At 36.2% G+C, this 19,143-nt stretch overlaps 1 protein-coding gene and 2 long non-coding RNA genes across 3 annotated transcripts; 1 reads left to right on the plus strand and 2 right to left on the minus strand.

The window, feature by feature from the left end:
• The first annotated feature begins 1,307 nt into the window (after positions 1–1,307).
• LOC130511348 (F-box/LRR-repeat protein At1g48400-like) lies at positions 1,308–6,755 on the plus strand. Its single transcript, XM_057008282.1, has 4 exons — positions 1,308–2,258; positions 2,375–2,515; positions 2,620–2,900; positions 6,677–6,755. Exons 1-4 carry the CDS (start codon positions 1,311–1,313, stop codon positions 6,753–6,755), a joined length of 1,449 nt encoding a protein of 482 aa, XP_056864262.1. The 5' UTR covers positions 1,308–1,310.
• On the minus strand, positions 3,480–5,540 carry LOC108837996 (uncharacterized). Its single transcript, XR_001947424.2, has 5 exons — positions 5,097–5,540; positions 4,743–4,834; positions 4,612–4,663; positions 4,382–4,471; positions 3,480–4,147 (listed from the first exon to the last, which is right to left on the minus strand). It is a non-coding gene; the product is annotated as an uncharacterized LOC108837996 (long non-coding RNA).
• A 737-nt stretch (positions 6,756–7,492) lies between the features above and the next one.
• LOC130511583 (uncharacterized) lies at positions 7,493–8,833 on the minus strand. The gene is made up of 4 exons (XR_008945077.1): positions 8,716–8,833; positions 8,467–8,546; positions 8,105–8,290; positions 7,493–7,888 (listed from the first exon to the last, which is right to left on the minus strand). It is a non-coding gene; the product is annotated as an uncharacterized LOC130511583 (long non-coding RNA).
• Positions 8,834–19,143: the final 10,310 nt, after the last annotated feature.

Here is a 19,143-nt window from a genome sequence, read left to right on the forward strand (position 1 = left end):
TGAAAATTAAAAATTTGTTAAGATCTTCTTAATAGATTTTTCGAAATTTAAAATATATATATTTAAATTTTAAATGAAAAGATATCAATATGTGTATGTTAACTAATCCTGATTTTTAGGATTAATAAATTGGAAATGATATATTATTGAACCATATGTTTAGTATTTAATGAATGGTAAGTCATTTTTAATTAAGGGTCTATTTTTAAAAATATCACACATGAATCAAGGTTCTGACTTCTGTTTTAATATAATAGATATTTCTTTTAAATACTTCAATCATTTTATAACGTTTTTAATAGCAATTATTTTATGATTTTTCTTTTTCCTTACAACAAAGACTTTGGAAAATTTAAAAAAAAAGTAAAAAAAGGTATATGGTTGCAAGTAAAACATTATAAAACAATTAGTACCAAAATAATTAAAGAACGGTATTTAAAAGATAAATTGCTTGAAATTACTTGAATATATAATTGATCTAACAGTATTTTCTATGAATGTCAAAGTAGAATAAATATTAAGTACAATGTACAAAGTAAAAGAATTATATTTTCGTGAATATTTTTATTGGTAAAACAACTATAAGATATTTAAAAATAAAAAAATAAACTTTGTAAAAATTGAAACAGAAAATAGTAAAAATTAATAATACTTTAAGTTGAAAATAAATTAAATTTTATATAATTTTAATCAAAATTTAAGTTGTGTCTATATTGTTTCGCTTATTCGCTCCCGGACGACCAGTATAACCCTAGTGTTCTATAAAGTTTTGGGATCTGTATCCCAACTCCCAAGTGAAAGAAGCTTTGAATAAGAAACTCATTGAAGGTCGATGATAGGAATAATTTTCAGAGTATTAGAACAATTGTTCTAACTTTTGACAAAGAAATAGTATTTTTTTGAGTATATGGACAAAGTATAAATAAAAATCAAATATCTTAAATGGATTGCTGATCATTGTTTCATTGCTTGGCATGTCGTAGACGTAGAGATTAGGCTCTGCACAAAGCCTAGCCTAATCACGTGTCGAACTTCACTTGTGCTGGCGAGAAGCATATACGAATCAGAATCTAATTTAAAAAGGAGAATGCGTTTTAAGGAATCATAAAAAAAAAATGGAAAGACATTTCAGTTGATAAAAAAACAAAATTTGGAAAGACTCAAAACTGAAATTGGAAACAATTAATTAGCTGAGAAAAAAGGAAACTGTAACGGTTGTTGTTCTTCTATAAAGCTTTGCGATCTCTCTCCCAAGCGAAGGAAGCTTTTTCGATCTCCCACATACTCCTCCTACTTTTATTGTATTAGTCATGCGTTGTAGAGATTCCATCAGCAAATTGCCAGATGAGATTCTTGGCAAAATCCTTTCTTTAGTTCCGACAAAAGTGGCTGCTTCAACATCAGTTCTGTCCAAGAGGTGGCGTAATCTGATGGTTCTTGTAGACAACATTTGCTTTGACGAGTCGATGGTTGTTTATCCCGACAAAGAAGAAGAAACAAGAGGTTCACATCTCTTCTCTGATTTCGTGGAGAAGCAATTTTCTCTATTAAGCGACTCTCACATCATCAAGAAACTCTCTCTCAGTCATACAACTAGAGATTGCATTAACTATGAATACTACCGTTGGATTTGGACCTTAATGGAACGTGGTCTATTGGAACTACACTTGCATGCCTCCCGAGGAAATTCTTACTTTTTTATAGAGAGAGAGTTGTTAACAAGCAACACATTGGTTAAGCTCACACTCTCCGGTGCATACATTCTTGGCGTCCAGCATGTGTTTTTCCCAGCGCTCAAATCACTTTCTATCTTATCAGTTACAGGGCTTGATGGTCCCAACTTTAGTGGGCTCATCCGTGGCAGCCCTGTTCTGGAGGAGTTATACATACTCAATGATCAGTTGCTTCTGCCATGTTACGGTACGATCGTGCAGAGTGCATCCATCAAGCGACTTGTGGTATTTCTCGATTTTCCGGATGCTAAAGATGATCACCGTGTGACTTATTGTGGAGCACCAAATCTTGTCTACCTTGACTATTCTAGTTATGTCTTCGAATACTATCAGTTTGTTGATTTAGATACTCTTGTCGAAGCCAGGCTTAGTATTAAGTTAGGTGAGTCAACTAACCGCTATGATTATTCCGATGATTATGATAATGATTATGGTGATGGGGAGCCTATATTTGGTGATGTTACAAATCTAGTTGCGGGTATAACCAGCATTACCACCCTTCACTTGTCTCCTGATTCCCTTGAGGTCAGTCATTTTTTTTGCTACTTCTATTTATTATTGTTTTCTTTTTGGGCTGGTTAGAATCTGTCAGCATAAGATGACCTTGCTTATATATGTTTTCTTTCATCTGTTGTGATCAGGCATTTCATTTCTGTTGTGAGTCCATGCCCGTGTTCAAGAACCTCCTTAATTTATCTATCGAGAGTCACGAAGAAAAAGGTTGGCAAGTAATGCCGGTCCTGCTCAAGAGTTGTCCAAATCTACACACTTTAGCTATCAAGGTATTATTATGGATTTCCGATTGTTTTTTTTTCCATTATTTGGGACTATATTCTTTTATTTACTTCCTCCTTTACGTATACATCAAACTGTTCTTTGGTTTCAGGGTCTCGTGCATAGAGTAACAAATAAATGCGGAGATGCATGCGCTTGCAGTCCTAAGAAGAATCATAAGCATAAGAAAATGAAGATTGTGAACGAGGAGAAATTATGTTGTTTAGAGACATGTCAAGTGAAGGTTCTAAAAATTTCAGAGTATGGAGGTTCTTTTCAAGAGCTGAAACAGATGAAGCACTTTTTGGACAAGTTGCAATGTCTTGAAACCGTGAAAGTTGGTTTCAACACAAACGACAACATTGATTTCCTGCAAGCTAATCTCCTGGCTTTATTTGACATCCAATTCATCTGATTGTTTTTTAAAAAAAATATCTTTCTCCATATCATGAATACATGATCTATATCATCAGATGCTGGTTGTATAATTTACTTATAGTTTATTTTATACAATAATATATATTTTAATGATTTCAAAAATATTTGTTGTTTTCTAGGAAATAAAATATATTAAATATAAAGATTTTTAATATTTATTTTACTTTTTAAATTTGGATTCCACATTCTGTAGTTTTAAATTTGGATTCCACATTTTGGATTTAAAATACAAAATAGAAAAAGATGAAAATTTTAGTTATAATTTACACATGATGTTCTAGTTTTGTCGTTGAAGGCATATAAGAGAAACGAAATCTTTTAGTTAGTTTTGCATTCCAGAACATTAACAACCGGAACACGGATTTTTGATGTGTTACTTCAGCGAAGAACATGTCTGATGGGAAGGTTGAATGACATATTAACAATAGGGCAACAAAATCTTATGTTGTTGCCGTTTGAGCTTTTTCCTCAGCAACAACAGAGATTCATTTCCTGTCTTTATAAACCAGAAAATCATATAATATACAAAACAAATCAGGAGTCAATTCGTTTCCTTTGAAAGAAATTCATCAAACATGTGATAATCCTAGATGATCCAATCAACCCCATGTAACTGAACAATTGATTAATAGAGACAATGTGAAGAGGGTATTGCAGCATTTGTGTATAAAGTGAAACCTCTGCACATGAAAGAAATGGAGGAAGAGGATGAGTTATTCACCTACTTCTACAGTGCAAAAGAAAAACCAAGCCACTTCCTCTTTCTGTTTATTTCTTCTATATGTCTACCCTTTTTACGACCTCTATCAACTCTCTTGTCTCTTTGCTCCTGGTTACTTCTATGCTTAATCCTTTATATCTCTAGATCAGGAACGTTGGTGCAACCTTGACGGCTTAGATCATCAGTCATCCTTGTCTTCGTCTCTTCTATGCCTTGGTTTCTAGTCTCTTTTACTTCAGATTTGGATTTCTCATCACCACCATCTCCAACTTTGTTTTTTTTTTTTCTGGTTGATCATACTCATACTCAACAATCACTCGATCTACAAAACGTAACCAAAAAGAAAATAAGCATAAGAACAACCACAAACGCAACATCAGTCTCATACGGTGAGTGTCTGTCTTCTTGAAAATTTCCCTTTGAACTTTTCCAAATAAGAATCAACCAGACCCATGACACAACATATTAGGATGGGTTCGATCTGCATCAAAATATAAAGTACATGGGTCAGTCTGTGGACTCTTTAAGGATTCAACATTACATACTTGTCAGATTATTACTTCCTAGCCTAGCTATAACATTCACCTTGCTATGATAACCTCGACTATGATCAAACTAAACCAGCGAAGACACAAAAAAAAACAGTTCTGGGAGAAGAAAAAGGAGACAAATAGATAAAAGCAGTTTTTCTTGGTAATACATGATCACAACTTACTTGCCCAATGTATGTTTAGTGAGGTCCCTAGTTGATATCATGGCCACTGTGGCAAAATAACATAGTTCTAGACTTAACCGTAGCTTATCACTACAATGAAAACATAAAGCCAAATCAAACAGATATGTTGACAGCAGATTTCTCGTTTTTTTTTTTAAATATAAGAAAAAGGAATGAAAAAATACTAATCAGGAAAAACATGAAAAAAGGAAAGGCTAAGTAGGACTCACCCAGGCTAGGAGTAGACAAAACGCAACAGCGGCTAGCTGCTAGAGTTTTTGTCTGATTGAAGAGAAAAAAGTGTTGGTTAATAATCTACAAACTAAATTTTCATTGGGCATAAGATAGGAAAATCATGTACCTGTGATGCTGACCATTATCTTCAGTAACCAAAGAATACATATCCGTGTTAATATTGACAATGCAACCAAAAATGAAAGCAGGACACCCACCCTTAAAAGAAAGAAAATACATGATTAACATTGATGCTTAGGCTTTTGGAGCAACTAATATTATCAGCCTTCAAGAACGCCAGAGTTTCCCCCTAGAATTGGAAGCAAATCTAACAGCAAACCCCACATCAGAGTCCTAGAAATAGATGATAAAATTGAAAACTCCAAATCACTTGAAAAAGAGAGCAATACTCTGAGAATCAAACGTTACAAATCACTTTTCCAGAGTTTGTGAAACAACTGATTCAGTGAAGATAACAGACCTGTTAATCAACCAGATCCATAAGCTCTCCAACTTTCTGCTACCCAAAAACTGAGGAGACGGGTAACAACAATTTCCTTACACCGACCGGCCTTTAAGGATTCAAAATTATTGCGACCTTCTTTTAACAGATGTATCGGAGATAGCGTGACGTTTAGTTGACCGGAGCCCTTCTATCTTCAATTCCATATAATAGTGAAAAAGCTAGGGAAGTTGTAAGGATGAAGAAGTCGTGGATTGATTTCTACGATTGAATGCCATTATTATCATCTAACAACTAATCGTTGGGATTGAAGGTTCTAATTTACTTCATCTGTTACAAAGATCATGTGGTAGCAAGGAATCATGAAACGATAAAGAAGAAATAAAATCTAGAAACGATAGAGATAAAGTGAGAAAAGAGTGGATTTGGGATTTCGTATAAGAGCCCATAACATTATACAGTTACAAAATAGCTCATTAATTTCGTAGAAAGCAGTTTTCGGAGATTATAAATACGATGACACGTGGCAGAAAACCCCCATGGAGAGAGAAAAGCAAACTTTATTATATAAGAAAATTATTTAATTACTAGGGTTTGGCCCGCCCTACGGGCGGGTGAATCGACTATAAAATTATTTATAAAACATTTAGAAAATTATTTAATATTGGTTGTCAAAAAAATTAATATCTTGGTAAAGAACAACACTTTACATTTTGTAAAGAACACTTTACATCTTTAACGTTATTTGATGCAGATCTATATATAGAGTTGCCTGGTGCTCTTTTATGTTGCAATCAGAATAATGTTTGTGTTGATTCGAATTCGTAAGGATCCAAACCGAACTCGAATCAAATTTTAAAAATACTCAATTCTTGGATTCCGAAAACCCAAACCCCGAATAAACTCAGATAAAATCTGAATGGATATCCGAACGCCCACTCTTAGAAACGATGTTATTTACCAAGGTCATGAGAATGTGTAGTATTTACTATGTCTGGTTGTTTCCCATTGTTAGTGACTATGGGTATGATTTTTAGATTGATTGTTTTTGTATGCAATTGTAGATTTTTATTTATAGTCTCTAGGATGGCGTATGTTGAGTTGTTTCCAATTCTTTAGCATTGTGGGTATTTGATTTAAAAAACATGACTTCATCGTCTTATTTGGTTGATCCTTTTTCCCTACACTGAAGTCGAATCGAGAATAATGTATATTTTATTTCTATCTGTCTCATGTAATTTTATATCATATTTATTTTTAAAAGTGTTTGTAATATATGACTTTTGATTTTTTTTTTGTCACGAATATGCATTTGGATTTAAGACGTCATATCTCTTTATTCTTGGATTTGTGCTTTATATCTTTCACTTTTTGCGCTTGATTTTTTCGTGGTTCTTGAAGCACTCGATTTTACTATTGTTTGTTTTTTCAAGAATTCAAATATATTGGAGACACTCCCCCATTTTCTCCATTTTCTTTGGAACACAAAGATCACATTTTCTTTTATTTATTTTCTCTCTTTTTTTTTGATAAGAAAACACGGATCTTGCGGGTCTCGTGGTGATTAGTCTTTGGGCCTAGAAAACCTTTAGGATCACACCACGGTTATCAAAAAAAAAAAATATTTTCTCTCTTTCTCACATAAAAACGTTATACAACCAAGTGGTCTTGGCCTAGTGGTAAAGGGGCTCCGGCTGGAGCTTCCGCCCTGGGTTCGATTCCACTTAGCCACCCGGAACGCCTTAAGTGGTAAGAAAACGCAGATCTTTCGGACCTCGTGGTGATTAGTCATTGGGCCTAGAAAGCCTTTGGGATCATATCACAGTTATAAAAAAAAATATTTTATCTCTTTATCACATAAAAACGTCATACTTTCCAAAAAAGACATATTTTGTTTCATTAACGGATACAAACCATTTCACTATACGCTCAAGTTTGATTTTTTTTAATAAATTTTAATTCATTTTGTTTTTGCATTTGTGTATGGATATATATGTGGTAAATATATTGAAACCATTATGAAATATAAATTGGTAGTCAGATTAAAATTTAGTTTTAATAGTATTGATGGTCTTAAGAAAATTTGAGATGATTATAACTCACAATTTATTGTATTTTATAACTGAAAATTATATATAGAATTATGAGCAAGATGATTAAAAGTAAATGAAATCTTAATTATTATGATCTAAATACTCTTTTATGTTGGTTATTTAAGTTCTTATGTAAAATAATGGTTAAGTTTACAATTGAGTGTAAATTTGTTTAGGTTTTAGAATCATTAAGTTCCCAGATCAAATAGTTTGTTTATACTGTTTCAATTTCTTCCTCATTAGGGTTTGAGCTCCAAAGAATACTTCAAACACAAATATATATTTGTTATAACGTAACACATATCAGTTACTTGTGTCCAAAGAAATCATTTGACTGTTCTATTTGGTGTGTCTATACTCTGTCTCCTCTTAAATTCCATCACCCACTGCTCTTTTTATTCCAAGTTTTTGTTAAAGACTATGATTAGAACTACTTCGTTTCTCATCTGCGTGTTCTTATACACAGTCAGATCTTACTCAATTAGCTTACCAATCTCCTTGCAAGACAAGAAAGAATATCCCTAGTTGCAGTATCAAACTGTCTCTAATCTTACAGATTCTGTTGATAATTCACTGGTGACTCCTGAGCTTCTCTTTTTTTCCTATCAAGATAACTCGACCGCACGTTCTCAGGCTTCTCTCTACTACCACCCAATGTTTTCTCTATGTATCTGTTCCTGCATAATCTCTTGAGACTCATTTATCCGCCTTCCATATCTGCACTTTATTTTTTAGAGTATTAGCTATGATATTTGTTTGAATCGAAAGAAACATATTAATTCAAGTAATTAGAATCATAAGCGGTTAAAATCAGCACAATATTTGTTTGAATGAACTAAAGAAACCATCTAGTTCCATGTATCAAGATAATAAGTTTCTGAAATCAATTAACCAAAACTAAGAACACAGTCAGGTCGTATTCAGTTTTCTTACCATTCTACCAATAAGAGGCGAAAGAATCTCCCGTTTGCAGTATCCATCTGTCATCCTCCGGATATTTTTTTGATAATTCACTGGTATCTCTTGAGCCTCTCTTTTTTGCCTATCATGATAACTCGGCAAGCCGATGGTGTCTCTCTGCTTGAGCCTCGCTCATCTGCATTCCATATCTGAATGCTCCTGAATATTTTGTAGAGTATAGCATCGATATTTTTTTTGAATAAGAAGGAACCGTAGTAAGTCTAGAACTCAGAATCATAAGAGATTGAAATCAGCAAGACTGCAACACGGTTGTTTATGTGTAATCTAGAATAAAAACTATAAGGTGTAACACAATCGAGCAAGAAAGTATTTACCGAGTAATTATATGCTTTGAATAATGGATTCAGTCATCTTGAGATTCTCTCTCATCCAACTTAGCTCGATCTTCAGTAAGCTATATGTACAAATAAGATGAAAAGTCAATAAAAAAGCTCACTGATTGCAACCAAGAAAGAGAATGTATAACTAAAAGGTCATGGCTATAACTCTCTCAAAATCTATACTAATAAAAGTGAAGAACAAACGTTTATAAGACACGGTGGTTGTTCGCCGGCGTTGATTACCTTATTTTCAAGGAGGAGTATGCACACACCCATAACCTGGCCTCCTTCCTTGACATCACTCCCTAGAATCTCAGCAGTCGGGCCTCGACAGTGAACAGCGGCATCTTTCAAATCGGACTAATAGTTGAGCTCAAGCTCGATGAAGAAGACGAGCTCAAAATGGAAAATGAATTCTTATTATTGACTTTCTGTTACAGGTTTACTTTATATAGTAAATGATATCCGGTTTTACAATCCGGTTTACAGAGTCAATTAAACAACCAACATTAAACCAAACTTAACCAAACTCTTATTTGATCTAACGGTCATATACGTTGATATTCCCCCTCAAGATGACGAGAAAATCGAACGCAACGACATCTTGCCAATAAGAGAATGGAAAAGGCCAGGTTGCAGAGGCTTGGTAAACACATCAGCCAGCTGAGTCTCACTGCGAACATGAAGTGTCTTGATCAAGCCGCTGACAATTCGGTCTCGAACCTGATGACAATCGAGTTCGACGTGTTTAGTTCGTTCATGGAAAACGGGATTATTGGCGATATGAATTGCAGCCGTGGAGTCACAATAGAAAGCCACTGGTTTAGTCTGTGGAGCCTGCAATTCAGTCAACAAATTAACAATCCAAACGACTTCTTTCACCGCAAACGACATGGCACGATATTCGGACTCTGCTGAGGAGTGAGAGACGACATCTTGTTTCTTGCTTTTCCAGGAGATAAGAGAGTTGCCAAGGAACAAACAGAAGCCAGAAGTCGACCTTCGTGTATCAGCACATGATCCCCAATCAGCATCCGTATAAGCCTTGAGTGTCAAATCAGATTCAGAAGAGTAGAAAAGGCCAAGACCAATAGAACCTTTTAGAAAATGTAGAACTCTGTAAGCTGCTTTTAAATGAGAAGCCTTTGGAGAAGAAGCAAATTGACAGAGACGATTGACAGCATAGGTAATATCTGGTCTAGTAATAGTCAGATACATCAAGCGTCCCACAAGGCGACGATAAACCGTAGGATCATCCAAAACAGGCTCTGTAGAATCTTGACAAAGCTTGACATTAGGATCCATAGGTACATTAGATGGCTTGCAAGCTAACAAACCAGCATCTTCAAGAAGCTCCAAAATGTACTTCCGTTGGGTAACAGCAATACCCTTTTGAGAACGAGCAATCTCAAGACCAAGAAAGAATTTCAAAGGTCCAAGATCCCGAAGTTTAAAAGATTCCTGCAGACTAGTCTTGAGCAAATCAACCGCAGAATCATCACTGCTAGCGATGATTATGTCATCGACATAAACCAAAACCGCAATGTAAACACCACCAATATTTTTGATAAACAGAGTATGATCCGTATGTGACTTCTTGAAACCGAGAGAGATCAAAGTGGTACTAAACTTAAGAAACCACTGCCTTGAAGCTTGCTTTAACCCATATAAAGATTTCTTGAGCTTGCAAACTGCATTAACAGGCAAAACTTCCCCCTCTTTCGGTGTATAACCAGGAGGTAAAGCCATGTAAATCTCCTCATCAAGATCACCGTTTAAGAAAGCATTTGAGATATCCAATTGTGTTAAACTCCAATGTTTTGCTGCAGAGACAGATAAGAGTGTCTTGACAGTAGTCATTTTAGCAACAGGAGAGAAAGTATCTATAAAATCCACACCCTCTTGCTGAGTATAACCTTTAGCAACGAGGCGTGCCTTATATCTCTCCAAAGTTCCATCAGCATTGAGTTTGACCTTGTATACCCATTTACAGCCAATCTTGTGTTTTCCATCAGGAAGAGAGCAGATAGTCCATGTATCATTGCGTTCTAAAGCCAGCAATTCTTCATTCATCGCTTTGATCCACTCATCAAACTTCTTGGCCTGAGTAAAACATGTAGGTTCCACATGCTGAGCAAGAGCACATATGTAGGCTTCATATCCTTCAGACAACTTAGCATAAGAAATGTAAGAGGCTAGAGGATAAGGTATATCTGTTTCGGTCATGTGACAAAGGTATTCATTGAGATAACCCGGAGGTTTAGATACTCGTTTGGATGCTCCTCTATTTGGATGCGTGTTCGTATCAGCAGAAGTGGCACTCGTATCTACAAAAGCAGGACGATCAATGACAGGATCAGTACAAGCCGTTGCAGGAGATTCACTTGTGCTGATAGGAACTTCACTAGCTACTGAGTGAGGCATAGAGTCCATAGAGAAGAAACCATCCAAAGAAATACCTTGGTCATGAGTAAAAGGAAAGATAGTCTCGTGAAAAACTACATTTCGAGAGATATGAATCGAGTGAGACTCCAAATCTAGAAGCTTGTAGCCTTTATAACCCGAAGGATAGCCAAGAAATACACAGGGTTTAGCTCGAGGTTGAAACTTATGTCGGTTCTTTGAAGAAGTAGACATGTAAGCCAAACACCCAAACACTTTCAAACCACTGTAATCAGGACGCTTAGAGGTAAGAACTTCATAAGGCGTTCTGTTCTGAAGCAGAGGAGCTGGAGTTCTGTTAATGAGAAAGACCGCGGTTAAAACTGCATCTCCCCAGTAATCTAAAGTCAAGTGAGACTGAAACATCAAAGCTCTTGCAACATTCAAAATATGTTGATGTTTTCTTTCAACAACAGAGTTTTGCTCTGGTGTTTCTGGACAAGAATGATAAGCCAATATGCCTTTCTTCTTGAACAATGCATTGAATCTCAATTCAGGAGCATTGTCAGAACGGACTGCCTTAACCTTCGTCTTGTATTGAAGTTCAACCATGGTAAGAAATTCTGGAAACACTGTGAGTACCTCATCTTTACTCCGAAGCAGATAAACCCAAGTTACTCGTGTGTGATCATCCACCAGAGTGAGGAAGTATCTGTAACCTTCAGTAGTACAGACAGAAAAGGGACCCCAGATGTCCATGTGTATAAGATCAAGAGCTTTAGCACAGACATTGTTGAGAGAAGGATAACTTAAACGTTTCTGCTTGGCAAGAGGACAAATATCACAGTGAAAAGGTGTTTTATTCTTGAATTTGAAACCAAGTACATCACTGAGTATATTTGTTTTCTCTACAGAGGGGTGGCCTAATCTATTGTGCCATAAAAGAGAATCAACAACAACGTTACAGAAAGATGAACTCTCCACATCAGACGTCTCTGTTAATCTTGTCGTCTCCAGCACATACAGATTAGCAACCTGCTCACCCTGACCAATCATCAGCCCCTTGATATGATCCTGTATCATGCAACAAGTGTCATCAAAGATAATCCGATAGCCTAAGTCTTTAGTAACCTGACTGACGCTCATCAAGTTCAGTCTGAAGTCAGGTATGTATAAGACATTGTTCAAGATCAAAGAGTTACTGAGTCTGACGCGACCCACTCCTTCAATTTTGACACCCAAACCAGTCGGAAGTGTGACAGAGGCATTAAGAGAAACAGTGAAAGATTCAAATTTATCTCTATCACAACATACATGGTGAGTAGCACCACTGTCTACAATCCAAGAATGAGATACCAAAACACTGTCTGTAGCTTTTAATACACCTATGAATCTTAGTGTAGAAGAAGAACAGGCCATACCCGGCAAAGCGGTGATGGTAGCACCAGATGTAGAACCAGTGTTGAAAAGGCTAGATGATGATGACTGAAGTTGAGAGTTGAAGTATGCAATAACCCCTTCAATTTGATCTTTAGTAAGACTGTTGATGACATTAGGAATGCTCTGACCACCAATTTCAGTAGGATTCATCATGAGCTGAGCAGTAACCGGTTTAGAAGAGCTAGCCTGTTTCACTGAAGAAACGTTCTTGTCATTCTTGGACTTGTACTTGTGTTTGAAATCAATAGGATATCCATGTATCTTGTAACAAGTCTCAGTAGTATGACCAGTGTAACCACAATGAGTGCAAATCGGCTTGTTCTGTTTCTGATGATAGTTGGCCGCATTGATCTGAGAGGGTTGATCAGGAGCAGAGGCCGCCACATTGAATGTAGTAGCATTCTGAACAGAGGTGAATGAACGTTGATTGTGGTCCTGATCCAAGAGGTTATAGATCTCAGAAAGCTCAGGGATGGTTTTCTTCATGATTATCTGACTGCGAATGATAGCATACGACTCATTTAGACCAGCCAAGAACTTGATAACCTTCGCTTGATCAGCCTGTTTACACATAGACTTGCAACAATCACAAGAACGACAAGTCTTAGTACAAGCAGCACCATCAAGTTCATCCCAGAGAGTTTTCAAAGTGGTATAATAGGTAGCAAGGTCCATCGATCCCTGCTGCAGTGACCAAATTTGTTGAGATAGGTGATACGATCGTGGAATGTTTGTGATGTGGAAACGAGTTTCCAGATCCTTCCAGATTTCAAACGCATCATTAAAACGCAAGATACTTTTGTAGATCTGCTTAGAAACCGCATTTAGAATCCATGATTTCACCATTGAGTTACAACGAGATCAAATACGGAAGTTCTGAGATGATTCAAGAGGCCTAGCTAACGATCCATCAACGAATGCTATTTTATTCTTTGCATCTAAGGCAATAGTCATCGCGATTTTCCAGTTATCGTAGTTAGATCCATCAAGTACCTCAGTGATAAGAGCAACTCCCGGATTGTCACCGTTGGTTAGATGAAACGGAGAATGGATGCTATGAAGCGTATCGTAAGAGAAAGCCGGTGGAGATGGTGGATCTGGTGAAGGAGTTTCACGAACGGCAGATCTTCGTGCCGAGGCTGTGACTCGACTAACACGACGACCAACCTTCCTTCCGATCACCATTTTCGATCACGTTCCGGTAAAATTTGTGAAAATAGAGATGACGCAACAAGAAATAACCGATCGAGCAAATCACCGATCGATCAGAGGTCAAATGAAAGAAGAAAAAGAAAGAATCGGACGAGATTTCGAATCTCGTCGCTCTGATACCATAATAGTTGAGCTCAAGCTCGATGAAGAAGACGAGCTCAAAATGGAAAATGAATTCTTATTATTGACTTTCTGTTACAGGTTTACTTTATATAGTAAATGATATCCGGTTTTACAATCCGGTTTACAGAGTCAATTAAACAACCAACATTAAACCAAACTTAACCAAACTCTTATTTGATCTAACGGTCATATACGTTGATACGGACGGCAGAAAGAGTGATGTTACCATATATGGAGTTTGTGGTTGCAAAGAATGTAGTAATTGATTTGTTTGAGGTGATGTTGTTCATCGCAGACAACCACCTTATTTATATATAGGTGGAGCTTTAATCTGTGAAGTCGATGGAATGCGAGGGGTGTGGGAGAAGAGACCTAAAGCACATAAATGCTTCCTTTAATGTGGTGAGTGAATGCTAGCTGCAGACGTTACATGACCGTTGCTAGGTAACGATGTAATCTGAACGAAAGCTCACGGCGGCGTAAAGCAGAAAGGGGAGAAACTCTATGTCCTTATGGGGCTGTGCAAAACATATGAAGAACTATAAGCCCAATAAATTGGTAAGCTTTGGCCCGTTTGACAAAACAATAGCGTTGGAAAAGTTTTCCATCCGCCACGAAACGTAAAAGAAGTCCACCCTAGTAAAATGTCACGGGACGCGCGGTGATTAAAGAAGACGGACGCGCGAGGAAAAAATAAAACGCGTGAAAGACACACACGCCCTACAATGCCGACACGTGCTGTCATTCCCCCCATCCTCAAAAGCGACGTGGATGGCCTAAGCAGCCAGATTTATCAACGAGAAATTGTCACTTTGGGTCACTTTATGAGTTTGGGCATCACTCTAAGTCACATTGGGCTACTGGGGCAGTTTATGTGTGGTTGAATACTAAAGTGCCCCTGCTTTTGCTAACTAGATTGGTTTTTGGTTACTTGGCGTCGTGGGTTTTGAAATTCAAAATCTGGGCTTTTTTTTATTTTTCTTTTTATTTCGGTATTGTTATTATTTGGGAGGCATGAGGAGAGAGACAGTGAATCGTTCTCTCATCTCCTAAACTCGAGACCTTTGTAACTGTGTGAGAGAGATATTACGAAGAGAAATTTTGCGAGGAGATCCGATAGCAGGCCTGACAGAGATGACGATGAGCCGGAGACGGGAAGGAAAAGAGCATGTGGCCGGTGAGTTTTCGGTTCGACACATTTCGCTGTCTTTTTCGATTTCTAGGGTTTTCAGAAATTTGTTAGGGGTTTTTTTTGGGTTTTGGGTTTCAATCTAAACTACGGGATAAGCGTTTGAGCAAGGAGATGGAGATTAATTGTGGTTTTGATGGATTAAATCTTGAATTGCAGATGGACCAAATCCCGAGGACGAACCCGACGAGAGATTGCCTGAGCGACTGTTTGCGGCGGACAGATACACAAGCAGGTGATTGAAATTTCATTGATTTTTTTGTTAAAATTTAATTGGGTTGTTCTCAACCTAACCGTAAGTTGTTTTTTTTTGTGTCTATACGGCCGTTGTCGAAGAGGTTAACGGTGGTTGCCACGGGAATGGATAGGTTATTGGGTTCTTGTTTCGGGAAGTTATTCAAACTGCCTGGTGGAGATGCACGAGTTGTTGATGCTGTAGGTTTAAGGTCTTTTTGGTGTTTTTGTAAAACTTTGCTAGGATGTTATGTGTACACTAAGAAACATGCACATGTGTGCAAGTGAGTATATGTACAACCTGAGTTAACCAAATCTGAGATATCTGAACTTAGAAGTTCCCACTCCTCTCTTCTTAGTATAAGGCAATGTGCAAATGTGTTTATTTTGGGAGTATTGTGAATGAAAAGGGTTATGTTTTCATTGGAGGACATACTGAATTGTGGAAGAGACGGTCCCAAATAGAAATTATCTTCCATCAAAATCACAATTTTGTATTATAGTATGTACAAGCTTAAATTCATTTATTAGTATCCAATTTCGTTTAAAGCTGTGTATAATATGTACAAGTATAAAATATGCATGTGTATGGTTTGGGTATGTGTACTCCTTTTGCCTATCCACATGTACACAATATTATAAGTATCCACATGTAACCTAATTAGCAAGTCTCGTTTCCATCTTATACACAGCACACAATTATAAAGCTTCGTGCACATATGATAAGAACTTTATTCAGATTCATCAGCTTCTTTAGTTATAAATTTATAATCAGATGTTGTGTGTATATTTCTACACAAATAGAGATCAACAAAACAAAGGAATCTACCAAAATATGCATGTGGATAATTTTTGTAAGGTCATAAAAAATACAATTATCGCCATAGAAGCCTACAAATCCTTTCTATTTATTTCAACATATGACTTGTGAAAAGAGTATCCACATGTACACAAATGTTCCAAGATCCACATGTACAACAGCTTTACAATATTCACGTGTACACAATCCCTATATGCATTACTTAGAATCATTTACACAAATGTTCCAAGATCCACATGTACACAAATGTTCACATGTACACAAATGTTCCAAGATCCACATGTACAACAGCTTTACAATATTCACATGTACTATCTGAATCACCATCTTCGTGAGCGATGCACGTTCACAAAAAGACCATTGGTTCTTGGTCTCAGCTAACTAACCTTGGTGAACACATGATTCCTCAAAGGTGATGCATCAGCCATTTCTTATGGCTAGTTTGATGTAGTTGCCCATTGCAGAGTGGCAGAGTCATCTTTGGGTACTTGTTAATCATCAACATTAACGCTTGAAGTATACTAGCTGGTAAACCCTGTAATTAGTAAGCCATAAAACAAAAACTTTTAAATACAAGAGAGTTTACAAAACTTCAACGTAAAGTGTAAATTAACTCCAATAAAACAGGGCAAGAAAGAAATTTGCTTTGCACTAGAAGCTTGAGGCGACAATGGCAAGCTCAAGGTGAAAATAAAATTGCTAAAGAAAACATTTTATATCTTAAATGTCAATATAAGCATGTTCTTGTAACCATATCTGAAACCAAAATTGCACACACTAATTGAACCTAGACATTGGCCATCTGTGTTCTTAGACACCTCAATAATTTTATATCATCCACGAAAATAAACCATAAGAACACATATATATACATATATTACACAGATTTTTAGAGATTGAATTCAATTTGAAAAATCGCAAGGATCCAAACCTTTAATTTCCTCTCCACCTTAGCAACAAAACAAAATCTGATCTTTATAAAGCTTACAGCTTTTTCAATCAAGAGACTAAGACGTCGAAGCATTACCAGCTTCATCGGATGAACTTCGCCAAAGATACAGTCAATGGTCAGAAGAGCTTCATCGGAGATACATACGCCATGACTCCGTTTTCATGTGAGATATACAGACGACGTGACAGCGAGTTCCGTTTGTGTGAGAGAGAAGACCACGGTCAGAGGAGCTTAATCGGACGATATCGAGAGCTCCGTAAATGTGAGAGAGAAGACCACAATATCGTTAGCTGGCAATGGGTCTTGCCCAAGATATGAATCGATCCTTGCATTTCTTTTAAATCTCAGATTTTGGAATCACACACATCTGGATTTGGGTGGGGTGAGGAGATTCCATCATAAATCTAATGTCAAGATAACAAATTTGCAGTTACGGAAAAGAAAGATTTGGGGGTGGGGGTTGAAGCAGGAATCAGTTTTGTCCAGATCTGAGAGAGTCAATCTGGGACGTCCATTCGTTTTTAAGATCGATGGCTGTGATAAAAGCCCGCCTATAAATTTATTTAGTCAGCTATAGTAATGGTTGAGAGAGAACAACTTAAGCTTCTTCCCGTTGATATCAAACTATTAGTTAGGAAAAAGTGCTCTAGTATAATAAAGTGACTCATTCTACTATTAATAACTACAAATGTGACTCTTACAGTAAATTTCTCTTTATCAACTTTATATATATAGATATATACGCACAACTTTTTCTTTTATGTATTGTTTTTATAATTCAAAATTAAATTAAGTATCGACTCAGATTAAGATTAATAAGTTTATGAAATACTCAGAAAATTACCTACAATTTAACAGTTTGGTTCATCCAAGTGTGTACAAATATACAGAAAGATCATAGGCTTTCGGCCTTCCTAAACAAACTAAAGTTTATAGTAGCAAGCTTCAAGGCTAGTGCACATTTGCTAAAGAAAAAAATATCAGAACCAACGTGTTTGCCAACACAAAGCTATTGTAAATAGGGAAATCTAATTTGCTTCTCTTCCAACCGGTTAGAGAACCTTATGACATAAACATATTCTACACAAGATATAAAAAAGTTATTAGAAAGTATGCTTGTGTCACTTACTCTAATACTTCCATTCATTAGAGCATACAATACAAACATAAGAAAAGAAAATGGGAACTATACATCGGTTGGATTTGGACCGTAATGGAACGTGGACTATTGGATTACGTTTTATAGAGAGAGAGTTTTTAACAAGCAACAAATTGGTTAAGCTCATACTCTCCGGTGCATACATTCTTAGTGTCCAGCATGTGTTTTTTCCGAGTGCTCAAATCACTTTCTATATTTGTAGGTCATGCCAATTAAATTCTACATAGATTCTTAATCTTTTTCAGTAGTCCAAATTTTATAAACTATGTCAATATTACAAAGAAATACATTCTAACATGATTATACATATACTATATCATCCTATAAATATATGTATAATTGGGTTGTAGAGATAGTTGCTCCAATTTTTTATTGCTCCAAAACTTTCCTACAAAGATCTCTTTGCTTCAGTTTAAGCTTAAAGTACATTAACTAGAATATAAATTAATCAACAATGTAATGAGTCTCATGATCTATTCCAAACAGATACATAAGCTTCTGCTCGTAAACAGTGTTTGAGATAAGCATTGAAAGAGCTAAAGAGTTTCATTCATCTCTTTTGTGTTTTAAGAGCCCATTAATGGTACTTGGTCTCCTGAGTGCAATACATGGTCATGGTTTCCTCGATCCCAAGCACATGCTTAATTGGTTAGAACCCTTTGTAAACACTAAACTCATTGGTTATGTAAGTGATGAAATTATATATATATATATATATATATATATATTATGAAGATGGCAGACCTGAGCAAAGGCGAAGGGCTCTCTAACCTGCAGTTAATTCATTCACATTACAATAGGCTTAATAAAAATAATTAGTTGCAAGTTAAAGAGTTTAAACAACATAAAGTTTACCAGAAAATCAACTTGAGTGATTCCCCAGACGATACATCAATAATACATACGATATAGTCAGGTAGCTCTCTGTTGAAATTAGTTGTTAAATTATATGCAAACAGAAAACTAATCCCATCCAATCTCTCATTGTGACCTTGATAAACATAAATCTCAATAATTCAGAAAACTAAATCACATTCAATCTTATGTTGATAATACCATTCATCTTGTGTTTGAAAATAACACTTCGATCTTGTGTTGATATTACCATTCGTCTTGTATTTGATAATAACACTCACAGCAGTAAGAATGTACTTGTCATT

Source organism: Raphanus sativus, chromosome 4 (assembly GCF_000801105.2).
Source record: "Raphanus sativus cultivar WK10039 chromosome 4, ASM80110v3, whole genome shotgun sequence".
In the NCBI taxonomy this organism is placed as follows: Eukaryota; Viridiplantae; Streptophyta; class Magnoliopsida; order Brassicales; family Brassicaceae; genus Raphanus; species Raphanus sativus.